The 25,617-nt window shown below is 44.5% G+C and overlaps 2 protein-coding genes across 8 annotated transcripts in view; both read right to left on the bottom strand.

The window, feature by feature from the left end:
- The window catches only part of LOC118288421 (thyroid hormone receptor alpha), a 95,368-nt gene extending 91,499 nt beyond the window's left edge, over window positions 1-3,869 (bottom strand). For 4 of the 5 annotated variants that reach the window (XM_035614494.2, XM_035614492.2, XM_035614491.2 and 1 more), the window contains exon 1: window positions 3,246-3,869. The gene's annotated coding sequence lies outside the window, so the exon portion shown is untranslated. Of the gene's footprint in view, window positions 1-2,940; window positions 3,158-3,245 lie in introns of those variants that run through there. The other variant, XM_035614495.2, reaches the window with a different exon arrangement.
- A 325-nt stretch (window positions 3,870-4,194) lies between these two features.
- The window catches only part of LOC118288420 (vesicle-fusing ATPase), a 34,725-nt gene continuing 13,302 nt past the window's right edge, over window positions 4,195-25,617 (bottom strand). For 2 of the 3 annotated variants that reach the window (XM_047328006.1, XM_035614488.2), the window contains 20 exons: window positions 21,202-21,287; window positions 19,438-19,537; window positions 19,299-19,338; window positions 18,768-18,934; window positions 18,499-18,606; window positions 16,583-16,658; window positions 15,884-16,039; window positions 15,171-15,370; window positions 14,920-15,085; window positions 13,259-13,333; window positions 12,449-12,636; window positions 11,893-11,988; window positions 11,593-11,749; window positions 11,353-11,486; window positions 10,204-10,350; window positions 9,776-9,910; window positions 9,313-9,426; window positions 8,040-8,095; window positions 7,656-7,713; window positions 4,195-5,465 (listed from right to left, as the gene is read on the bottom strand). In XM_047328006.1, the coding sequence (XP_047183962.1) occupies window positions 7,683-7,713; window positions 8,040-8,095; window positions 9,313-9,426; window positions 9,776-9,910; window positions 10,204-10,350; window positions 11,353-11,486; window positions 11,593-11,749; window positions 11,893-11,988; window positions 12,449-12,636; window positions 13,259-13,333; window positions 14,920-15,085; window positions 15,171-15,370; window positions 15,884-16,039; window positions 16,583-16,658; window positions 18,499-18,606; window positions 18,768-18,934; window positions 19,299-19,338; window positions 19,438-19,537; window positions 21,202-21,287 (2,232 nt within the window). In that variant the 3' untranslated portion in view covers window positions 4,195-5,465; window positions 7,656-7,682. The remainder of the gene's footprint in view (window positions 5,466-7,655; window positions 7,714-8,039; window positions 8,096-9,312; window positions 9,427-9,775; window positions 9,911-10,203; window positions 10,351-11,352; window positions 11,487-11,592; window positions 11,750-11,892; window positions 11,989-12,448; window positions 12,637-13,258; window positions 13,334-14,919; window positions 15,086-15,170; window positions 15,371-15,883; window positions 16,040-16,582; window positions 16,659-18,498; window positions 18,607-18,767; window positions 18,935-19,298; window positions 19,339-19,437; window positions 19,538-21,201; window positions 21,288-25,617) is intronic. The other variant, XM_035614489.2, reaches the window with a different exon arrangement.

Below are 25,617 nucleotides of genomic sequence, written 5' to 3'. Positions count from 1 at the left end.
ACTAAGTGTACGAACAGGTATCTCCGATACTCTGCTGTTTGTTTTTGTTGCACCTGATGTCACAGGACAAATTTTACTTTGTACAGCACTTTGAACTGATGTGTCTTGCGAAACACACACACACACACACACACACACACACACACACACACACACACACACACACACACACACACACACACACACACACACACACACACACACACACACACACACACACACACACACACACACACACACACACACACACACACACACACACACCCACCCACCCACCCACCCACCACCTTCAACCTGAGCCTGTGAAGACTACAGCAGCTATCTCTCTTTTATGATGTGTAATGTGTTTGTCATCCTGAACCTCTAAATCAACAGAACACTTGATCCTGTACAATCCGATACAACAGCTCGAGCTAAATTCCACTTTCAACTTTTTTACTACGATGGAGAGTTACACCTTCAACCTCAGCAACGTTTAAGAAAGTGAAAATACTACAGAGCAAATGGGGGAGCTTTAAAGGTTCTATCATTTCATCAATAACTCTCAAATTCAGCAGGAAGGCTCGAAAAACTAATATCACAGTGGCACAAACATCTTTTTTTTTTTCATTTTGATGACAAACATTTTTCGGTGTAGTACTGAATCAATAAGATTGACGAATCCGCAAGACGAACTGGAGGTGTGACGTGTGAAAGTTCTGGGTATTTACTGTAGGAGGATGGGGGATCTGAATAAGTTGCTTTATGGGAACTGTAGGAGAGTAAAATATGACAAAAACATGAATACCTTCATGACTGCTGGCGGGACAGAACTAGAATTCTAAATATTTTAACTCAAGAGTTCGTCAGTATTTTTTTGGACAAACCAAAAAACCAAATGAAATAATCAGCAGATTAATCAAAAAATGAAGATAAGTGTTTAGTGAAAATGTATATATTAAAACAAATCAATCTTCTCAGCCATGAAGACTTGACAGTTCCCCCACTTTCATAACACTGGACATATTGAATTATTAAGGGGTTTTGGATGATTGTGGGGAACATGCTTCTCTCATCCCACCTTGTGGTGGCCTGTCAGGGCACATTTTCTTTTCTGTCTCAGCTAACTGGACATATATATTTCTCCAAGCCCCTCCCTCCCCTCTGTCTGCTTGTGTGTGACGTGGGCAGGCCGCGGGACCTCAGGCGCCACTGCCATACGCCCTATTATGTATGTTATGTAACTGATTTCCCTCAGACCGGGAGAGTGTGGGCCACTGTCTCCCCCTCCCCCTTCTTCCGCCCCTCCCCTTCTCCACCACCCCCACCCCTCCCCTCTCGCTATACATTAAGCCTCAGCCTACCTCAGAAAACCAGGGCACTGCCTTGCAGCAAAGAGCTATGGGAATGGAGGGGAGGGGCTGGGGGGGATGTTAGGGATATAGACGTCAAAGGAGGTCACGTCTGGCTGCTGGCTGAGATTATGGCTTTGTATGTATGTGTGTACACATACACATTATACATGTAGATATATATGTATATATACAAATACAAACACTACACAGAGAATTTTCAGTATGATTACTTTAAGAGGATTAAGAAATGTTTACATAATCATATATGGTTTTTAATTTGAATTATCCTGACAGTCTTGTTGTATTAATTGCATTTTTTTTTAAACACAGGATCTATTAAAAGGCGTGTCTTAATAGGATCTGTAGCATTGTGCGCTTGCTTGTAAAGCTGTCCAAAAACAAATACGCCCACTCGGACAAATCTGCCGACTTCCAAGTAAAACAGGTCTGCAGGAAGCGCTCTCGCGTACAGGCCCGACGACCCTCTTGGAGGAAGCTGGAAATTAATAACCAAAAAAAGGCCGGGACTGCCCGACATAATAAGTGGGTTACTGGGGGAAAACACTGTGGTACTGCGTGTTCCGTGTGTACTTGTAACGCAGGCCCGGCTTCGTAACATCAGGGGTGGTATTGTTAGGGGTGGTATTGTTATCATTACCTTTTTTTCTTCATATTCATTCCAGTTTGACCCCCAGTTGTGTTAACAGTCTGAACCTCCCCAGAGCAGACGAACCCTCTCGCTTTTTTTTTTAATATCTCCGCCTTGACCCCTGCTCTGACCTCTCCCACCTGGTCACCAGCTGTTCGCCCAGGACATCTTCAAACCACCACCCTGCGGATCTTGCGCCGACAGAAGTCACAGCCGATCGGTCAACAGACCAACAGACCGGAGCTCTGGGTATTGGGCCCATGTGTAGGCTGTATCCCATTGCGGGGTGTGACACCCATACACACCAGGCCTCCGCCTACATGGTGCTGCTTCGCGCACACCTCTCACCCCAGGCCGCCCCACCAAAAACACATGCGCGATCTCCCCAACCAAGTCTCCGGGAGCTTGTCGGACGCACTTGACCACACTTGTGCACACACAAAGACCCACTTGGACGTGTCACAGCTAAGGAATGTGAACAGTGAGCACGCAGTAAATCACACAGTGGGGGGGACACGCACACACAAACACACAGACACACATATATATATATATATATATATATATATATATATATATATATATATATATATATATATATATACTGTACACAATGTACACGCTGCGAAGTGGCCGAGTGGCCCCTTCGCGTCTCCTCGGGGCCACTCGGGGCCACTCGTGTGCGTTCGCAGGCTTGCCTCGTTGCGCCGATCGCATGGGGTCCCAACTTTGACCGTGCACTTCGGAGCCCCCCTGCACGAGCCCCGGCTCTCTCGGCACAACCGGAGGACGGGGGGGGGGCAAAAAGGGGGAAGCACATGGCAGTGGTATAGGTCAAACTGCACCGCACGGCGAGAAGGAAACGCCGGATAGCCCCCGCCCGCCCGCCCGCCCCTGCGTGCACCTATGGGTGCAGTCGCCATACAGCGCCCGGGTTGACGTGAGGACAGCGCTCACCTTGCACCGCCGTCCCCGCGAAGCAGCCCCCGCTCGCTCGCTGGCTGGCTGGCTCGCAGGCTCGCAGGCTCACGCCGTCCACAGAAGAGATCAGATAAAAACACGCCACAGATTGACACCGCCAACACATGTCGGACCGAGCCCGGCGTCCCGTGCCTGCGTCAACACGGAGCCCCGTGAACTTGGAACGGTCGGATTAACACGTGAAAGAGGAGGGGGGGTAGAGGAAGGAGAGGGGGGGGGGGGAGACACACACAGCAGAACCATATGCGAAGGGATAAAAAAGCGAGTCCGGTTGGTTTTACCGTCTCAAACGGCGACGCCACTTCCTTCTCCCGCCGGCAGCCCCTCCGCTCTCCGTCCGCTCTCAGGTGCGCGGGGACGTCGGCGCCATGTCCTGTCTTCCCCGGGACTGCCAACCCCACGGTCGCGGTGTGCATGGGGGGGGGGGGACGGGCCGGGGGGGGGGGACGGGACTGTACGGCGGTTATTAGCTCTCCGCGCTCGGTCCTCCCTCCCCTTGCCTGTACAGTACGGGTGAATGCGGGTCAGGACGAGCGGAGCTGCTGCTGCCGCCGCCGCGGATGATTCACCGCCGGGCCTCCGCAGCGCCCCCCGCCGGCGGCGGAGGAGCAGTGCTGTTGCATAATCCCAACGGGAGCCCGCGTAATTAAAGGGGAATGCCACCGGTTTTTCACCAGCAACATTCACAAGCCGTGGAAAAAAAAAATCCTAATCATATTATATGCTCAAAACATGTAATAATGCACAAGTAAGTGCATGCTTATGTTTCACCACAGGCCACTTTCCACTATATGCCATTTATGCTATGCTCTGCTCCACCACATGTTCAGAGAGAGAAACGTTGTGCATTCACTGCGCTACATGAAGGTGTCAGTTCATTTTGGATACAGCAGTCTTACAGAAGTGTCATTTAAATGACAGCTGCAACAGTTTAATCGATTTAGTGATGTATTTCATTAATTCGTTGCTCAGCTGTCTGGAACATCACTTTACCGTTTTGGATGATTGTCACCACAGCTGCAGCAGGCTGCTGTTTTCTATGAAAGGGATCTAAAACGTCACTTTGCACTAGGCGCTCTGCATCAAACCCCAGGCAGGAACACTGAGGGACTATAGCTGGTGAACACAGTGGACCACTTAGCAGCTAAAGAGCCAGACACTGAAAGAAGGTGAATACTGAACTTACTACACATGGATCCATCACTTCAATAAATGGGACCAGACAAGATGTTGGAAGTGTCTTTTTTCTTGTGCATCTGTTTTTTTTATTTTTTTTATTGCAATAATACATCTGCATGTTGACATGTATTTACACGCACGCACCAACGATGGTCAGAACAAAACAAGAACTTTGGACAATAAGCACTGAATACGTGACATGATAAAAAAAAACCCTCCACAAATTAACCATCGACTGTCTAAACCTGGATTCAGATGCACACACACACACGCGCGCGCACAGCCTGGACACACACAGCATTCAGTTCCCCCCCACATGCACACGAGTGGACACAAGCTCACGTTCCCACAAAGAACAACTCAGATAAGTACTAAAGGGTTTTTTTTGAGTCAAAGTTAAAAGTGCTGATTTTTAATTTCTTTGTTGTTGTTTGTTTTTTAACACTGATGATGCCATAGCTACACTAGCTAGACTGAACTGTACTGTACTGTACTGTACGCAACACAGACAGACAGGCCAACTATCCAACATTTACGTTCACTATCACAGTAACCTGGTAAACCAACGTCCCCAGAGCAACAGGGAAGAAGGATCATACTGATAAAGAACCAAATGGACCGGGGCGGATCGTTTAAATATTTGTCATGATATACTTCATTTTGTCTATATATACTATTTACAGAACAGGAACATACTGTATAATTAAAGGGACTACATTTACACATGGAACAGCTTCTTTTTTACAGCCACTTCATAGATCATATTCTCATAGATTTTTGTCACTTTTAGATGTACAGTATTCTGCTTATACTGCTTTCATTTACGAGGATATATATGGTACAGTACTAACAATAACTACCTTAAGCTAAACAAGGGATATGCAACGAATACATCAAACACTATAGCTAAAAACATACATACAGACCTTTTTTTTTATGCAGGATGCACAAAACAACACTTCTTCTTTCCTTTTTTTTACAATCATCTATTGCAATCTCTTTACATATAACAGATTTGTAACTGTATGACTCCCAGTAGTTAGCTGTGATATGTCAGCCGCTGACGAAGAAGAGTAGGAGGAAGGCGATGGAGCGATGCTGCCTGTGGATACTGCCTGTGGAAACATGCTGAGAGGAAGACGACTGTGTTCTTCTCATAGACCAGGTGTGTATTTAAGATAGATAAACGGATGGATCAGTGGGTGAATCGACTGAAGGAAGATTTCTTCTTCTTATCCTCTTCCACATCATGTCCCACGGGTTGGCTTGGCAACATGCTTGCTTCATTCTTCCAGCCCCTCTACTCATAGAAGCTGCGATCACTAGAAAAGAAAAGAGGAAAGAGAGAAGTTTGCTTCAGTATCCAGTGGGAAGACTTACTATTTAACGGGGGCCTTGCTTCACAGCCCCCCCCCCAAAACTGCAGTGTACTCACACAACACCAGCACAATGCCAGGCCGTGTCTGGAGTAAAGCAAAGTGCGACAAGCTGGAGTTAACAGCCTATGACACAAGAAAAGAGCCGACACAATGAACCATCAATCTTTGTCCACTCCGTACCACTGTACCTCCGATCCTCTGTATGGGATGTCAGATGGAGTTGCTCTGTTGCCGAGGGGTGGGTTTAGAAAACTTTGAATCTGGGGCCCGCTCGGGCACAAAATTCAAAGTAAGGGGGTCGCGTCTCTGAGTTGACAAAAAATGTGGCTCACATTCAAGGCCCCGGTTCTTTCCAGTTGGCCATTATCAATAATTGCATTGTTTGTTCAGTGTAACAAATGAATTCCTCTCCCCCGGCCCTGCCAAAACTCAGATGCCATCCAACAATACTGTTCAAGGATTGTGTTGTGGCCCTGTAGGCTTTCACACCAGACTGAGTGGAAAATATCTGACTACGCTTACTTGCTATTCACCCATTTAGCCTGACTTTATTAGCATAGTGTTTGGAATTTGATGAATACTGTTATTTTTGTATAATGTAATTTAAAATCTTTACATATTCATTAAAGAGTGTTTTCATTTAAAGTGACGGGTCAGATACGTTACGTTGACCATATTTCATATTAACTATTACTCCTCGAGTGCAATAGGTCATATATTGGCAGGGTAACACTAATATTATCTTTTAGCTGAGCAACAATCATCTCTGCAACGGAACTAGCTCATGAGGGGCAACCAATCTTAATCTAGTGATGAATAAATCGCCATTTAGTAAACAGTTTTATCTGCTTATAAGTAGACTGAGTTTGAATTTATGAAAAAGCTGGCGCAACCCAATCCTTAAAACTAAACCTTAGGGCCTGTGCTGCTACAGGGCCAGGAGTGAATATTACATTCAAGTTATTAAAGCTGTAGTTTTGTATGCCAGAAAAATAGTATTACAACCAACATTAACACATAAAATCAATTATGTTAAATGAATACCCATGACCTATAATAAGACAAATAAGAAGATGACAAGATAGGAAGAAGAAGGATAAGTAAAAATTGGCAAAAAAAAATGGCGGTGGGAATGTCATGTTAGATTAATTGAATAAATTAGCAGTTTTGAAGTATTGAATGATGGAAGTAACTATGGGGGCAGGTTCAAAATGGACTGTATTCATGGAGCGCTTTACAGTACGAGTCACATTCACCCATTCACAAACCCTTTCACGAGGTTTGTTCTATAAACTGAGTGTGCAAAACCTTCCCAATTGTAAAAGTCCATTTTGTTAATGAAAGGTATGTCGGATGGAAGGGCATAGGGAAGGTTAAAGACATTTCAAGCAAGACTATTTAGCTTAATAACAAGCACTAATGCTCGCTTAATGCTTACTCAACCCTCAGACAGATGCTACTGTGTAACTGTCACGTGTGGCTGTTATGGAAAAAGTCAGATGGTCTTGCTTAAATGTAAAATGAGCGACACAACTTGTACAAAATATAAACGCTATAATCCCCAGTGTAGATGTTTCACATTTAAACTATACTGTGTGCCAGCGAACCCCAAATGGCAGCCCGCGGCCAGGTCCGGCCCGCAGGAGCCAAATGTCCGGCGGGCGCAGACCCACTAACGCATCTGTCATAACACTTAAATACATTTGGACATGCTGTTTAACAATTTTGTGATGCAGACATATGTCAGGCCTATGTAGAAAAGTGGACATTGCTACTCAGTCCTATCTTGCTGTAATACTGTTGTCATTGTTTTTTGATATTAGAGGCGCAGTAAGCAAAAATGTTTTTGGTCTTAATCAGATATATGAAGGTGTACGGGTGCGTGTCAAACCCCCGAACATTTTGGCCCTTGGCTTTGCACGCTTGACATAATTTGGCCCCTCGGGGAAAAACTAATTGGGGAACCCTGCTACAACCCAACAGTTGTCGGTTATTGGAAGCTGTCACTGCAATGCAAATCGTACAGTGGAGGGGAATTGTGGCAAGGGCTGATCTACTAACCAACTGGGAGGCTACACACTTTGTTCTTCTAACCTTCAGGCTCTATGCTCATCGCTTTGTTGTTGACCTTACCAGTGCACAGCGAAAGCGACGGACACCTTAAATTCTGATTTGATCTCCTTCGTTCAACCTGTTGATTGCAAAGAGTTTAATGACGAGAGGTCACAAGGTGAGAGAGAGAACACCCATTCTGTGCGTGTGCCTTCAAAATCAATATGTATTCTGTGGTGTTATTACTAAGCCTTTTTCCATATGTAGTCTATCAATGGTGTTTATTGAAATAATTACATACTAGCAGATAATGCTCTAAAGAAAAGAAGTTGTCAGGGTAATGGAGGGGAAACATAACAAGAGAGGAAGATGAGAACAAAAGAAAAAGGGCTTTTTAATTTGGCGCAGCCCGCCTACAAGCAATGAAAGTGAAACGATTGATCGGGGCCAAGCGGTTGTACTCACGCCCCCTCGTCTCTGAGCAGAGACAGGAACTTGGTCACTCTGTAGTCCTGGTCCATCTAGAAATGGAAAAAAAAGAAAACAGCGGGAGAGGGACATTGAACAGTCTGTTGACAGCAGAAACAAACCGCAGAAACAAAGAGTCCAAAATGGGGCACACAGTCACACCAGAGATCTCCCAGCAAATACAACCGGTGGCAAAAGAGCTCCTCTGTGATAGCTCAGTCTCTCCTTCTGTCCAGCAACATGATCGTGATCGAAGCCGGCGTCATGAAAACTGTCCCCCTCACTTTGTTTCTGTGAGCTGGAGGCAGGCAGTTCACAAATGCTAAAAATTACTGAGACGTTGTATTCCTGCATCCTGCATATGGTTCAGCTGGTTGTCTAGTTCACCAAACAGTGTGTTTTTTAACAGACTTCTATAGAAATTGACTTCACTTTTCTATGACTTTGTCCATTTTTATGTACAGTCTATGGTGCGAACACTACTGGACACATTGGGTTACATTGTGTGGGGTCCACACCCAACAGTGCCACTGCATCTCTTGTGTTGAACCGATCAGATATACTGGAGTGGGACGGTGTACACCGCAAAGATTGATCTCACTGAAAGGATTTCGGACTCATACTTTTGGGCCTGTTCAAACTAAAATTTGGGGAGAGGAGGAGCTGAAATACAAAAAATACAAAATAAAGGTAGCCTTTGTGCTAAGCTCAGTTAAGCTTAGCGTTGCATAAAGCTTAGAAACCAGGGGAGAAACAGAATCTACCTCCCAGCAGCTCGACAGCTAACCAATGATCTCGTTGGTTTAAAGAAAAAGAAGTGGGATGTGGTGTGCTGGGGCATTTCTTGGCTGGATACAGTTTATGTAATGCCAGCTGGCGGTAGTTTCATATTTACTGATCAGATATTGACAGCGGCAACAACCAACTCGTGCAGTTCCTTGTCGGAAAGCAAATCGGCATGTCTTGGTCACCGTGGCAACACACAGTCCTGTTGTTTCCTCTTCAGTGTGCAACACACTGACCGCCAAAGCTTCTCCATAGCCTCAAACATTCAGGTAATGTGTTGCGAGGCTATGAGGTTATAGCCTATATATATAAGTTCAAGTGCAATTGGTATTGGCTAATCAGCTTGCCTTACTGTATCGATTAGACAGTCAGGACATGTTATTTCTTAGCAGGCTAAACACCACATAATCCTCTTTGCTTCTTACTGCCTTTAATTCTCGGTGTATATTAATGGCCAAACACATCAAACGCAGGTCCTGAATACCTGCAGCGACATCTCGATGAACACGAGCAGTTTCTTGATGCCGATCCACACTCGCTTCCCTTTGAGCTGCTGTGCGATGCTGGCCCGCTCTTTGTCCGTGAAGCTCCCCAGCAGCTGCGAAGACATTACAGAGCCGCCAGAGAGGTGAGGGTTTTTTCAATCCCACCTTCAGGAACCTCCGGCCAAGAAGCAACATTAAGAAACACCCTCTTGATTTTGTGCAAGCCACTTCACATATTCTCAGTGGCTGTGTGTGTGTGTGTGTGTGTGTGTTTGTGTTCATGAATGTAAGCTCTTGAGAACGGAGGAAGGTTATGTATAATTCATCACATCCGTCTGCGCGTCCTTGTGTGAGTGCACAACCGTGAGCGGCTTTACCTTCAAGCATGCACAAAGTGTTTGTGTAAGACTTAATTCCAATAAACACCTGCGGGTTCGTGACTGCGTACGCGTGGGCTTATACCTCTAAGGCGTCGACTAGCTGCTCCCCAGTCGAGATGTTGGGGACGTGGATGGTGGTGCTGAAGGCGTCCAACATCTCCATCTCCTGCAGCACGTCCTTCCTGCTGGTGGTGCCGATGATCAGCAGCTTCCGACCCTGCGCACGCAACAAAGTCTCCGGTCATTTTCCAGTCACGGGCGAAGGTTAACGGTCCATTCAAAAATGGCATATGAGTAAATACTCATGGGTCGGTCGCTATGACCACAGGCACGTGTGGATTTTTACACATCCAGGGATGAAAGCTTTCGGTTATAATGTAAAAATATAGGAGTAATGTTTATCAGGGTTTGGATACAAAGACAACCACTTAATTGATCCTTCCATGGGATTTGGTGACAACTGCAGAGTAACATATATTGACAGTATAGAGGTGTCTGATGAACTCTGACCTTGGGCGGAGCTTTCTTCAGCAGCACCAGCAGAGCCTGAAGGACCAAGTTGGAGAAACGAGGTCCAATAGGGACGTAGTCCAGCAGACGCTCGATGTCATCCACCACCACGCAGCTGAGCTGGGACTTGTAAGCATCGTCGAAGACCTGCAGCGCAGAGGCGGAGGGAGGGAAGAGTGAAGACAGGCAGGCATTCACGGATGGGACACAAGGAAAAGAGTCAGTGGTGAAAGGGAGAGAGCAATTCAATTGACAAAAATGAAATTGAACAGATAAAGTAGTTCCATAACTCATTGTTACCTTCGCCAAGGAATTTGTTTATTTGTTCGTTGGTTGGTTGGTTTTTCAGCAGAATTATGAAAATAAGTGCTGTACAGAATTCCACGAAACTTGGTAGAAGGATGGGACATGGACGGAGAAGGTACCCATTAAATTCAGCGTGGATCCGGGCAAAGGAACGGATGCAGGAATTTTTTTCAACTTCCTGTAACGTTGCGACATATGCCTTGACAGATTTCACAGTGAATAATTCATTGATCTATTTAGAATAGGGATGGGACGATACCACTTTTTCCTGTCCGATCCGATGCAGGTCCTGCAACCATGAGTATCTGCCCATACCGATCCGATACTAATCTGATACAATCTTTTCCCCACTCAAATAATCCACTCCCCTAAAGGAAGACACACATAGCCCGCAACAGGACTGAGTTATGGAATACCGCTGTTTTATTTGGCACAGAACTTTTGGCAGAATGTTTTATGGTCAGTCCAAACAAGCAAAAAACTAATTGAACTGTAAACTGTTAATTAAATAATAATAAATGAACATACAAATATGATGCCGGAATGGCTTAGTAGATACGTAAATAGGCATTTATTTGGTATTTTTAATGTGATGTATCGGATCGGATTTTAGATCTTATTATTCCAATATACGATCCATTCATTTTGGCCAATATTCCCCCGATACCGATACGCAATATCGGATTGGGCCTTCCCTAATTTAGAAAACTGATACTTTATCTATGAGTGTGTGCAACTTGGTGCAGCTTGACTGAATTCAAGGGGACCGTTGGGCCTAAGCGGAGGGATGCGCGCGGCCATTCTAGCTCTAATCGATGGGTCGAAACACATTGCGGCACTTACCTTTTTGATTGCCTGGCACTTGGAGATCTCCGAGTGTCCAATCATCTTCTCTGGAGAGCAGATCTTAATGAAGGGGAACTGCGAGTCCTCTGCAATCTTGGCTGCCAAGGCTGTCTTTCCAGAGTGGGGTGGACCTGGCCGTGTTGTGCGTGACGAGAGGGAAGGGGCGGTACATTATCATTTGTAGCCCTTCTGGGTCAGACACATGCTGGAGGTTTGTGTGGGATTTGGATTTCCTACCCTCCAATAACACGGCCACCAGCGGCGTGCGGTCACTGTTCTTGGTCTGCTGTACCAGCAGCTCTCCGTCATCCATAACATGGGTGACCGGGTCGCCCCATTTGATGATGCCGTTCATGATGTAGTTGGAGTAATCCTCCTGGTTTGTACCAAACGCCTAGGGGGGGGGGGGGGAGGGCGGGGACAAAACCACGAGGGAGTGTTTAGAATTGTGTTGTGTCATTTTTTAAATCACAGAGTTATAGTGTATTCTGTGCCTGGGGACATAGGCGGTAGACTCCTGAGAGAGCTGGTACATACAGGTTTTATGTCATTGTTGAGGGATCCCTTGAAGTCATCTCTGGTGACCTGCAGTTTCTCTGCCCTCTCCATGTCCACCTCAACTGTCGATGTGGCCTAGGAAGGAATACACACAGACGACCGCATCAAAGCAATGCCAGGTCAACGGTTCAATAACTGTCTCAGCTCGGTACTGTACATTTTTACATTTAACACTTTTCAATGAGGAAAAAAAAACAAACATTTTAAAACGTAATCTTTTTGCCTTATGTCTTTTTCACGCCACTCGTGTCCGTATATGAGGAGGAGAGCGACAGTGTTCCATTAGGAGCAGGACCCATGGTCCACTTACCCATCACAGATCCTGTATGATGGAGTCGAAAGCTGAATATTTTGCATTATTGAGGTTAAGATTAGTTAGTCAATAATGGTCGCAGTCCACCAGCATGATTTGCTTTTTCAATTTTAGTTTTAAAAGTGTTACAGTGGAACTGATGTTGGCGTTACTCAAGTGGCAAAATCTCTGACCCATCCCCTAAAACAAGCTCTGTGCATTCATCAAAAAGTGCCAAGTGACCTTGATATGTCGGTTCATGGCGGTGGACTGAGCGGCCCTGACCAGCCCCTCCAGCTCTGCACCGCTGTAATTCTTGGTCTCGAACGCCAGTTCCTTGATGTCGACGTCGCCCGCCAGAAGATTGAAGTTTCGCATCTTGTTGGTGTGAATGGTCAGGATCTGGACGCGGCCCTTCTCGTCAGGCAGACCTGGAGGTGAGAGGGGGAGGCGGGCGGTGGGTGGGAGGAAAAGGACAAGATGCAAGGCGGCGAGGTCCGAGGAGGAAGGGGTGGGGCAGAATTGGAAGGAAAGAAGAGAGGGAGAGGGAGAGAGAAGGAAATGAGTGGAGTGAGTGAAGGAGAGAGGAACGGCAGAGAAGAGAGGGAGCAAGTAAGAAGCAGGTTAAGGGTGAAATGACAAATAGCTTTATTAACATTAATGTATCTTTCCATTCAAATCAACTCTATTCTGCTTTTAATGAAATCGTGTAAACACAGAACCAAAAATATTATTGGATAGAGTTAAGTTGAAGAAAAAGTAAAGCATGGCTAAAAAGTAGGAAAACTTTCTGCCTATTTCAGTATTTATTATTTTCAGCATGTAAGACAAATAAGAAAAAACAACAACATGACAGCATGTCTTTCTTTATGAAAAATGGTTATGTATTCTACTGTACACTATTCTGCATCTACACGCATACGCACACACACACACACACACACACACACACACACACACACACACACACACACACACACACACACACACACACACACACACACACACACACACACACACACACACACACCCTTTCTTTTTGTAAACACTCACCAATTTCCATCTTGACCTCAAACCTGCCAGGTCTCATCAGAGCATCGTCTATCAGGTCAGGTCTGTTGGTCATACCTGGAGAAACAGACGGAGGACGACAGGAAGAGGGGCTTACAGTAACAGCAGAGAACTGAGGTTACACGGGGTTCGAATCATTTTTCAAACCCATTTCATGTGTATACCTCAATACTATAATTTTTGGAGACAAAAGACATTTAACAAAAGACATAAGAGACTTCATTGTCACTGCAAGTGTGCAACGAAATTTTGTTTGGTAGCTCTCGGAGACACCAGCAGCGATATAAGAACAAGACAAGGAAGAGAATTCACGATTATATACAAAACTAAAAGAAAAATATATGCATAATCTAAAAATCTAAAAAAAAAGAAGGTTTTAATACTTTAAAAGTATGTGTATAAGTAAAAATGTAATGATGCAAACGGTGGCGACATGTTATAGTGCGATGCACCATTATTGCAATTATTAATCTGCAAATAAAAGTTACAAATAAAAAAGGAAAGCGAAAGACAAGATTTTGATCGAAACCAGTCTCTAAATGCATAGGAAGAGGTGCTACAATTCTTCCTTTCCTATCTCCTTTAGTATAGGGTACACTGGACCTTCCTATGCGCAAGGGAAGGAGATAGACGCCCCACAATTCAGTGCGCCAGCGAAATTTAACGTGGCGTGCCATGCACGGACGTAAACGATTCAAATCGAAACCGAAATAAAAGTAGAAGAAGAAGAAGTATGAATATGACCCAGAAGAGACGCACGTCGTTATGCAAGTTACTGTTACATGTGAATCATAATCATCTGATGTGACACGGTGACTGAAACATGCTGGATGGAGCCGCTGTGTTTTTTGTAGTCCATCTTTGAAAGAATGCGTAGTTCCACCACGGCAGACGCACGTCAATAACATCTGAGCAGCGCCGTCGGCTTCTATATGTCCTGTCAGTCCTCCTTTACACCTGTCCTTGACCTCATGACGTTTTCCGCTGAGGTCAAGGAATAGTAGACAGGAAAAGACGACAGGGAGGGACGATCCGGAACCACCCCTGAGTTGGATCCAGGATCGTCAGCTGGCTGCCCTCTCCCACTCTGCTCAGTGTTCTGCACAGTTACAACAAAAACCCGTTCTTCCTTTTGATCCCTCAACCTGTGTCTGCCTGCCGGATCTGAAACGCACTATCCCAGCCCACACAACACACGTCACGCACTCTGGTGATCTGCCTTTTTTTAACCCCGCGGCTGTCATGTCCTCTTGACCGCCGGCACTTTACGACACCTCTTGTGCAGTGAAAGAGAAGAGACTCGGAACGCTCATAAGGCGAACGTCGACGCACAAATAGTTCTTTTTAAGCTGTTTGTGGATTTCCATCTTCATAAACACAGCAGTTGGGTAATATATACACCCCCCCCCCCCCCCCCCCGCAATTATGTGAATGTTGGGGGAAAAAACAAATATTGAAACTGTGGTGACAAAAAAAAAACCTTCAACAGACTATTTCGGTGTAGTTTGCCTTGTGGTCCAGAAGAGGGCGCTCACTTCACAATCAATTCCACTTGTTTTCTTTTTGTGTCCCCATCCCATGCTGATGCTGATGCTGATGCTGATGCTGATGCTGATGCTGATGCTGATGCTGATGCCACTCACCGATGACCAGGATGTTGTTGAGCTGCTCCACGCCGTCAATCTTGGACAGGAGCTGGTTGACCACAGTGTCGTGCACGCCCGTGCTGCTGGCACCCGTGCCTCTCTGCTTGCAGATGGCGTCCAGCTCATCAAAGATGATGATATGGAGGCCGCTGTTGGCTCCCAGCTGGAGAAAAGTTGAACCGTTAATTTCAGATTTCAGTGTTTGATTAAGTGCAGGTGCATAGCGGAGCGCGCTGAGCTTCTCTCACCCTCTTCTGCTCCTCCTCGGCCTCGGCGAACAGCTTGCGGATGTTGGCCTCAGACTCCCCCACGTACTTGTTGAGGATCTCCGGGCCGTTGACGATCTTCGGCTCTCGGGAGTTCAGCATCTTGCCGATCTGCCTGGCCATCAGTGTTTTGCCACAGCCCGGGGGGCCGAACAGCAAGATGCCCTTCACGTGCTTACACCCTGCAACCAGGAAGGACGGGAGGCGAGAAGGAAGAGGGGAACAGGGAAAAACAATGGGAGTAAGGTGGGAGACGACGAGAGAAGAATTAGAAAGGGTGGGTGGGGGGGCAAAACAGGGATGGGCCATGAGTGGAGGGGGAAAGAAAAGATGATTGCAACTTGCATGTTAATAAATAGTTATGTGTTCAGAACCAGAGGGAGATTTGAATTTAGTGTTTAGTAATAAAAAGAATCATAACCAAATAAAAAATCTGTTTGTGAGTGAGAATGTTTTCTCCATTTTATTACTACAGAGCACATTTTGCCACCTCAGGGAACATACAGCACTAAATGAATTGCAAGGTTCAAAATTCAAAACAATGTCTGAGTCACAAAATAAAACAACAAAAAATTCCTAAGAGGAAAGAAAAAAAAATCTTAATTCTCATTACTAGACTAACAAACAAATCTGGCATATAAGAAATATTTTTAAAAAAATCATAAAATGATGAGGATAGACTGTATTGTTCTCACCCATCTGCTCCACAATGTCTGGGGGGAAGACTCTGGAAGCGAAGGCTCTGCGGAAAATGTCCGAGAACTCCTTGTCCAGACCTCCAATGCCCATCTTCTCAAAGTTCCACTCCGGGTTGATGATCGTCTGCCGGGCCTCCTTGGTCTTTGCCTTGCCTGCGAGAATGCGGAAGGGGAAACAACTTAGCCTGCACGTGTCAGAAATATAACGTATTTCAAAGCAAGATATCTGAAAAAATATGTTTTTAGGATGTTTGTGCATTCCGGGTTTGGTTATTTATATATTTGTGATTGTCGCAGAAGGAAAGCTGACAGAGCACGAAGCCTGCTGTCGGTCAGTAAGACATAAGAAACTAAATGAAAATAACTTGTCTCAGCTTCACAGATGTGGTGTGTGAACCCTTATGAGGTGATCTGTGAAACATAATGCATGTGTGAGCAGAAAAACGTCCTCTTACTGCCATCTTGTGGCCAAATTAGATATGGGACTGTTACCGGACGGCTCCATGGCTCTCATGTCGTTCATTCATCTCCCTTGTCCCACGTCACACTTGTCAGTGTTTCTGACCATAATCACCATTAGCGATTCAGTGTCAGTTCTTTTTTTTATCCTCCTTCAATTGTGAAAACCCAGATTCTGAGGTGGATACAGTTTTGGGGAAATACCAGCTTCCTGTAGGAAGAAAGGCGAAAACATACCCACGAGTGTGAGGGAAGAGCTCTCGGCCTTCTCGAAAACCACCTGGCTGTTGCCCACCATCAGCCCGACCTCGATCTGTCACAGGAAACAGAGTTAGAGTGGGTTTGGGCTCACATGGATGTGATTAACGGCATCTTTCCTCATGACGCTTGTTCTTTGCTGTTTCTTGATTTGGAGGAAACCTCTCTTTTTTATTGGATATAAGGTATATTTCTCTTTATTTTTTTGATGTTTGGGTATGATGGAAACAGGCATTAGATGAGTTTTTTTTCTCCTACAACACGTTTGCATTCCCTCCCTCATGTGTTATTTCCCCCTCAACATTTTTTTTTAAATCAGAGCAAATTTCAGTGAATGGTTGTCTGTTTACATTTGGGTGTACACAGTGTTATTATGTGTTCCACTGTTAGATTCCAACTTCTCTCCATGTTTGTATTTTCGTTGTAGGGCCAGAATATTAATGAGCGTGACTAAATAGCTAACAAATGACAGCCAATGGAGAGGAGGTGCTCCTCTCCACTGCAGCGACGCAGTACGACACAGATGGCCAGTAAGAATCAAGATGATGTCATTTGACGTTTGCCATTGTAACATGTCAAACGCCTTTGCCCTGATTTTGCATGAAACAATTTCAAGCCGACCGTGAGGCTGGAGGAGGGAGGAGAGACAACGGAGATAGAAACAGTCACAGTCCTATGTGAAAGGAAAGGAGAAATGGACGTCCCACAATTCATTGCAGCGGTGATATTTAACATGCACGAACATAAACGATTCCATCCGCAGTAGAAGTAGAAGAAGAAGAAGAAGAAGAGTATGAATATGACATCTCTTTTACATGTCGCCAAATCGACCTGCAGGTGTCAGCGTTTCTTTTCGTATCATATTAAAAACTTTTATTTATGGTTCTTCCAATTACCACCTCCGCCTCTTTCACATGAACACGCTCATAACCGGACAGGGAAACCCAGGGTTAACTGAGACACTTGATTCGGATCGTCCCCCCTATCTACTGTTCCTGTCTACTATTCTTTGACCTCAGTGGAAAACGTCGTGAGGTCAAGGAAAGGTGCAAAGGAGGACTGACGGGACGTAGGAAAAGCCGACCGCCCTGCTCAGAGAATCCGACTCCACTTTCACCCTTTCACTGTACTACGTCGTCATGCGACGGCGGATGTTATTGACGTGCGTCTGTCGTGGTGAAACTACTAATATTTCTGAAGATGGACTACACGAAAAACGCAGCGGCTCCATCCAGCATGTTTCAGTGTGTGTTACCACCGTGTGACATCAGATGAAAATGATTCATATGTAACAGTAACTGACATGATGACGCGCGTCTCTTCTGGGTCATACTCATTCTCTTCTTCTTCTTCTACTTCGGATTGAATCGTTTACGTCCGTGCGTGGCGCGTCACGTTAAATATCGCAACCGCAATGAATTGTGGGGCGTCTGTATCTCCTTATTCTCGAAAAGGAAGCTCCAGTGTAGCCTATGCTAAAGGAGATAAGAAAGGAAGCATTGAAGCTCATTTCCTATGCATTTGGAGAATCCGAAGCATCTCTTCTCATGGCTGCTGATCAAATACTTCCATGGCTCGTCAAGATTTAGGAAGCTTCCGAAGCGAATCTGACAATTCGACCGCGCCCCCGGTTATCCGGGATGGTCAATGTTCTGTCGAGTCAGTCCACACAACGAAGAAATATGGCCCCAGGTGTGTGTCGGGTGACCCAGGGTGGCGAAGATGTTTGCCAAACTGACTCTGCATTGATTAGACCTGTATGATGGAGGGTGAGTGTGTCTTCTCATACAACAGCCGTGTGCCTATTTTTTTTGTTTTTCAAAGATCTCCAGTTTGTGGCATTGGCTTGACCTGGTTTTGGTGATGAAGCTCTGTATAGAGGTCGCGCACTGTACCTTCTGTTTCTTTCCAGAGGCGGGCTCTCCTCTGAGGATGCTGGCGTCCATCGCCTCGATGTCCTTCACCATCAGGCCAAACAGCTTGTCGCAGAAACTGAACACTAGCTGAGAGCCGGAGAGGCAAGAAGAAGAAGATCGACATGGAAGAACAAAGAACAAAGGGAAATATCCATTTGCCCCCTGGTCTTTTTGTATGCGTGTGTGTGTGTGTGTGTGTGTGTGTGTGTGTGTGAGCTTTGACATCCTGGACGTATGGGAACACAAACCTGCTGGGTGACAGAGAAGGCCTGGTTGTTGAACTGCTGGATGAATTCGGCAGCCATCTTGTCCGAGTCATAGGGAGAGGAGTCGGTACTCTTCTTCTGCAGGAAGTCAATCTCGATGGTCATGGCGCCAATGCACTGCTTGGACTTGTCAAAGTTGTAGTTGGCCACTGTGGGGACGGGCAGAGGTTCGAGCTTTATTGTGTTTGAAATGGACTGACCGAAGGATCGACAACAGTGGAGGAAAAAGCAACTGAACAAAGCATAAGACAAAAATGTACGTGTGACACAAATTTATTTGAGAGAAATAGGGGACGGTATATTCGTTTTCATTGAGGAAATTGTGGTTTTGTATCGTTTTGTCACTTTTCTTATAATTCACGAGTTTTCAATTCAAATGAAAACTGGGGAATTAACTCCCATTCTGCATTTGTGTATGTGGAATTTGCATTTCAGGAACAACAGGTGTACAAAAATTATAAGGGCGCATCATAGCCAATCTAGATGAAGCATGTCACATAGAGGATATTGTACCTTCCACCTCCTGCCCAATGGAGAGACCGGCCCATTTCCTCTACAAGAGAGATAAGATAAAAAAATATTAGAGAAGACTGAGCATGTGTGTGTGTGTGTGTGTGTGTGTGTGTGTGTGTGTGTGTGTGTGTGTGTGTACCTGTGGCAGGCTGAAGGCAATGGTTCCGGGGACCACAGTGTGGTGGGTCTTGACTGTAAACGCAAACTTGTGGTTGGGTGTTGTCTTCACAGTCACATGTCTGCAGAGAGAGGAGACAGTCGGACGCTGTTACATGTTTCATCATTTCTTCTTCTTCTTTTTTTTTTTTCTCCCTTGGCCAGCACATCACTGTTACTGTGTACAGAGGCGAGTTGCTCACACTGCCTGTCTTGCTTGTCGGCAGTTATCCAGACTACAGAGTTGCTCGTACGAACGACTACTTTCTCATTGCACAGTGCTGTTGTTTTCTTCCAACGTCGATTATAAAGGTTGATTGGTGGAGGTTGGATTGCTCCCTTCGAATACGCCACTGATATTCACTGAGTCATAAACGCTGGTGAGTCTGGAGACCATGCAGCAGAGTTTGACTGCCCCATACCGTGGCACTGCTGTGATTGGTTCATATCTGATGGTTACTAGGACACCAGCACTTCTTCCTCGTAGGAGCCAATCCTGCCCTACAACGCTCATCAAATGAGTTTGTTGGAAAGTTTGATAGAAAGAGGTTTTTTTTATTTTTCCTGGGGCTATATGCGAATGGATAAGGTATATAACAATATTGTACACCATTGCTGAATGTTTATTAATACCTTCATTTTAAAGATTCACATTTCCTGGCATGTCTAATATAGAAGCAAAAACAAATTGCTCTATATATTTCTTACAAATGACACATTTTCATTTGGAATAATCAGCGCTCGTATTATATAATCCACGGTGACCAATGCCCAACTGTCTAACAAGCAAGTTTTTGCAACGCCGTAAGACCAACACCAGTGTTTGGCGGCACAATACAGACATGGATGCTGTTGTCAGATCAGAGACGCTTTGATTTCACAACTGTCTGACAGGGAATAAAATATGCCAGATAGTAAGACAATAGGAAAACGTGCCATCAACCAAAATGGCATCGAAAAACTGACTCTTCAGTGCAAGGTGATGCCAGTAGATTACATTACATTACATTTGTTTGTGGCTAAACGTCCAACATCATTTCTGACTTCCATGCAACTGATCTATTAAGGTGGGCTAATAGATAACCACGCTCACCTTTTAGGTGTTTAAAAGTTTCTTTTTGACCCGTATTGATAATAACCCTTGATTTATTATCCAAAAACCCCCACGTATTTAAGTTATTAGCATTAAGATTTTCAATACACCAAACCCATACGATTAGTGGTCTTCATTTATTAGACATTTAATCAAAGGAGACTTAAATCAAGGGCAGCTGGACTTGGTTTTTACTGTAGATATGTGAAGAGCCCTCTTAAGTTCTGCAATTAATGTATTCATATTCTCTCAATGTCTATAGAGCAAATTTCACTGGTACAGGCAAAGTGGGATTCACATCACAGAATTCTCAAATGGCTCATTTCGAATGGTAGAAAGTATTTTGTCGTTTAGTTTCGTAGAGTTGTTCGAATTTAATGTCTTTTTTCACGTTTGAGAATGAAATCAACACTTAAAACCTGAGCAAAACTTTAACATGACTCTTGATGAATCAGGCTGAGAAGACGGTGTGTTTCTACATCGAATAACCATGATAATCACACACGTGAGATTATTGACTGTGAACTTCTGGATGAACGATGGGTGATAACATGGGTGGACATGTGGGCGTTTGAATAGATGAGGAATTCATTGGAGAGAGATGCGGGCAGTATTGACAAACTTGAAGATGAACGGGCGATGATGAATACTCACTGTCCCGACTGCAGATCCTTCTCGCTCACCACGGCACAATTAGTCAGCGACAGCTCATCGGTCGGGCATCGCGCCGCTTGCATGGTCTGCGGAGAGAAGGGCAGAGGAGGAGGAGGAGGGGTGGAGAAGAGGAAGAATATTGTTTACAAGACATTGAAAATGATAAATTTCTTCATGATTTAGAATGTGTTTGTTGCAAACAAGAATCCTGAGATTTGAAAGTCGAAACAAAAATCCATTTTTGTACAAACTCACCCCCCAAAGTTCTACGTAGTTCTAGGTTTTTTTTTCTCTATCTTTTAAGTACAATATTAGTTGAACATCTAAAATCTATGGACTGAACATTGCAAATCAATGACAAAACCGACAATCGTGTCCACAAATGAGCCTTTAGAAAGTTCCAACACAATAAAAAACATGTCTGTAGTCCACTTCAGTGTTGAAGTCCATCTTATGTTTTGCTGCTTGTGTTGGCGTTTGATGATTTCTGACATATATACACTCTGGATGTCAAAAGAGTCTGGCAGCAATTTAGCACTGACGGCACATTTGGTCGAATAAAACAGGGATACTATCTTTTCTAGTCTGCACATTCTTCTTTCTGATTCCCCCTCTGCTTTCCTACATGACCCACAATGCAACTCAACCACCAACAGCTCAGTCCTAGATTAATTTGTTAATCGACGTAGTCCCCGGGGCGTGAAAATGCAGCCAATGCTGAAGTGCCTGACGCCTGTATTCTCAGAGTCGCCAGCAGAGGGCGACTCACTGCGTGCGAAAAGACTTCTCACCGGATTTACATCAGTAAACATTTTCCTGTGAAGTTTATGTTCTCAATCGCTAGTTTCGCATCTTCTTCAATACAGCATGACGTTTATTTTGTAAATGATGGATCTCACTTAAAGTAAAATAGATGATTAAGCACAGTTTGATCGACAGCTACGCCGTCCAATGGGTACAGGTTGCAGGTGTAGGTGGGCGTGCATCGGACGAGATCTCAGTCACACCTATTCCCAATTCTATGTGTGTTTCAAAAAGAGCCAACATGAGGCCGTTCAAAATGCAAAACTCAAGGCTATAAAACAGCAGTTTAAAAAACCAACGGGTGACGTCATGGTGGGTTGTTATTCTAGTCATGGCTAATGTTTCATAGTACTGCACTACGTACAGTTTTAAGGTACGTCATCTGTTCCTTTCCATTTTATGCTACACTATTCTGAAGTACAATAACGTATTTGACAGAAAAACGCATGCAATGAGCTTTTAAGTAATTATTAGAGATAAAACTAGCATTGTCTACTCAGGTCCCCTTTGTTGCGCTTCCAATATCGACGACTTGTTTGCAGCTCCACTCTCTTTTTAAACTTCTCATGTGATTTTATTGAAATAGCTGTTGAAGGCCCAAAAAGTTAAAAGCCACTTAACCTGAGATCTAGTGAGCAAGAGGGCTGAATCATGTACTTCACCTTGAGTCTGTGATTCAAAAGCCTAAAAACGCTTGATACAAAATGGTGTGCTACACTGTGTGTAGAAATTGCTCACATGGAGTTACAATAGATTTTTTTTATACTTATATACTTTATGCTATCATTTACATATTACCACTTCTTGCAGCCTGGGCAAAACCCCAAATAATCGCTTTACATTAAAGCAATATTCTGTTTAACACTGTAATCACCAGATGGTTAGAGATTGACAGATGATAAGACAGATGATATTTGGAATTTTTTTCATTTCTAAAACCGGTGCAAAAAGCCAAACAGTTTGTCTTCATCATAAACCAGGAGAAGTCAATGCAAAATCTGTACACCTGCTTTTCCTCTGATTTTCCCATCTGTAATTGCTTTTCTTTCACGATCTCCCACTACTCAAAGCTTAAACACGGTCGGGTTATGTTGCAATTTCACCAACGTGTTGTATCAAAATGGAAATGAGTCCAGCTGAGAGAGAGGCATGAATTATTCAATTTGGGCCGTCCACTCTTCTGCTGATAGTCCATCTTTCAGCGTTAACTTTTCGAGCCCAAGGTCACACCGACACGTTCTGATTTCAACACAAATGGAAACGCCTCTTGCAGAACAAGCGTCTCTGCCGCAGCGAAGAGGAGGATTTAACGTTCAACAGATAGAACAATTCCAATGCACACCTCTGAGCACGTGACGTGGTAGCCATGGCAACTGCATTGAGCAATAGGACAGAGCTTCTGACGGTAAATCAGGCTCAACAATTGGCCGATGTATCACAGGCCTGAGCGGCTCTGTTCGGACGCAGGCAAAGGTTACTCTACCACACACCGTTTCAAGCCATACGTTTTCTTCGTTCCCCTCCCCTGCATGTAGAACAGCAAACACCCTAAGTGTGGACACACACAGGCTCCCCTCTGTTTCCTATTTGAAATATGTATCGCTTCAACCAGTACCGAAGCAGTAATAAAATCAAAGAATGGATCCTACATTAAAGGACCAAGTTGCGGGTTTAAATCGAGACGGTTTACATCAATATATTCAGTGTATAAACATTAATATATCCATCCCGTTGCCTCTGTCAGCAGTAAAACTGTCCGGAAATGTCTGGGTGCCAGTTCCATCGGGAGCCATGCTCGGCCAAGCCATATCAGAACTACTGCCACGTTTGGCACTGGCTCTGGTTATGTGATGCTCCCTTTTTCCCCCACAATTTCCTCTTTCCATCATTGTGTTTCATCAACATTTCCTGCCCTGCAGCTTGCGGCGTAGCCTTTTGTTGTCTTCGGTCAACAAGTTAAAAAAATATGTTCACACATGTTCATGTTTCTGCTCACCCACATGACTTGTGCCAGGTTGTTTGTCATTTCCCAGTTGTTCTGTACACAGCTGCTTCATTTTAGAGTTTACCTGACTGCTGATTTTGCCAAGACCCGTGTCTGCGTGGGTTTTCCCAGGGTACTCCGGCTTCCTCCCGCGGTCCAAAGACACGCAGATTGGGGTTAGGTTAGTTGGAGACTCTAAATTGACCATAGGTGCTAATGTGAGTGTGAATGGTTGTTTGTCTCTGTATGTTGGCCCAGCGACACGCTGGCGACCTGTCCAGGGTGAAGCCCACCTCTCTCCTAATGTCAGCTGGGATTTGTCATGGTCACTGATTTCATTATATCAAAAACCCCTACACAGCAGGGCTTATACGCAACAAGGATCATAAAAAAACATTGTGGCATGAAATAATAGCCTGAAAAATTGGATAATTATAATTCCAACGTTCACTCTCCACACACACACACACACACACACAGTAAATTGATCCCTCCATCTATCCATTTTCTTCCATTTATCAGATATCCCATCTGGCCTGGGAATGCCACGGGATCCATGGGCACTGGAAGGCGTAGATGGGCAGAGGGATGTCTGGGACACCCTGTTTAGTCTGCTCCCACCACGACCAGACAGTGAATTGTTTTATTGTAAATATAGAAAATATAGGTATATTACTGCAGCTTTAAAATTTTATCTGGGGACTGAAAAACAATTCCTCTTGTGCAACAGAATACAGATGTGATCCATGATTAATAAACATTTTATGGTAACGGATATGGGAAAGATTGCTTTCAGCAACGGACAGCAGAGTGGCACAAAAATCAATAAGGAAGATACAGACGGGGAAGTAAACAGCAAAAGCATCATGAAATAGTTGGACTACAAACATAAGACTGCCATGGTTATTTTTGAACCAACTGTATACCCTAGAAGCATCTGGGTAACCTAGAAAGCAGTCAATATCAAGTTTCATAACATGGTTTATTTAAAAATGACCTCTAAATGTCAGTTGAGTGTCTGGTGAGTAGAATCCTACTGCCTGTTTCTTTTGGAACACGTACAGGCCAATCTTTCAAAAGGCTTTTTTCCACCCTTTTCCACTGCACCAACAGTGCAACCTCATGCTAATCCTAATGATGTGGTCTCAACTATTGTTACATAGGAATTGTACTGTGGCAAAAAAAAAGCTTTTGTGTTAAAATCCCAGTTACTGGCTGTTCTGGAGCTTTTTACTGTAACTTTATACCTTAACCAGCAATTTGCCATCATATGGCCCCAGAGATATTCAAAAGAGCCATGAATGTGCATTGGCCACCTACAACGTGATTGGAGTTCGACGTCACGTGATCACAACTGAGCAAACTCCATTCAGTGATGGGGACCAAGACATGTAGTTGAAAGCGATGGTCAACCCAAGCAAGCAACCAAGGTCAAGAATGAACCTCAATGTGTAGTCACCATTTTTTGAACGGGCTCAGGGAACTTCCAAACTTCGCAGATGATATGTTAGTGCAAGATGGCAACAGTGCAGACAATGGGTGATGTAGACAAGCATTTACAAGTAGTAATCACAGTACTTAAACTTGGGAACATATACGTTGCAGTGGATCCCAATAGGGAAAAGTTG

The sequence above is a fragment of the Scophthalmus maximus genome, chromosome 17 (assembly GCF_022379125.1).
Source record: "Scophthalmus maximus strain ysfricsl-2021 chromosome 17, ASM2237912v1, whole genome shotgun sequence".
Taxonomy (NCBI): Eukaryota; Metazoa; Chordata; class Actinopteri; order Pleuronectiformes; family Scophthalmidae; genus Scophthalmus; species Scophthalmus maximus.
Note: the sequence above shows the minus strand (reverse complement) of the source record. Positions and strands in the feature narration are given on the sequence as shown.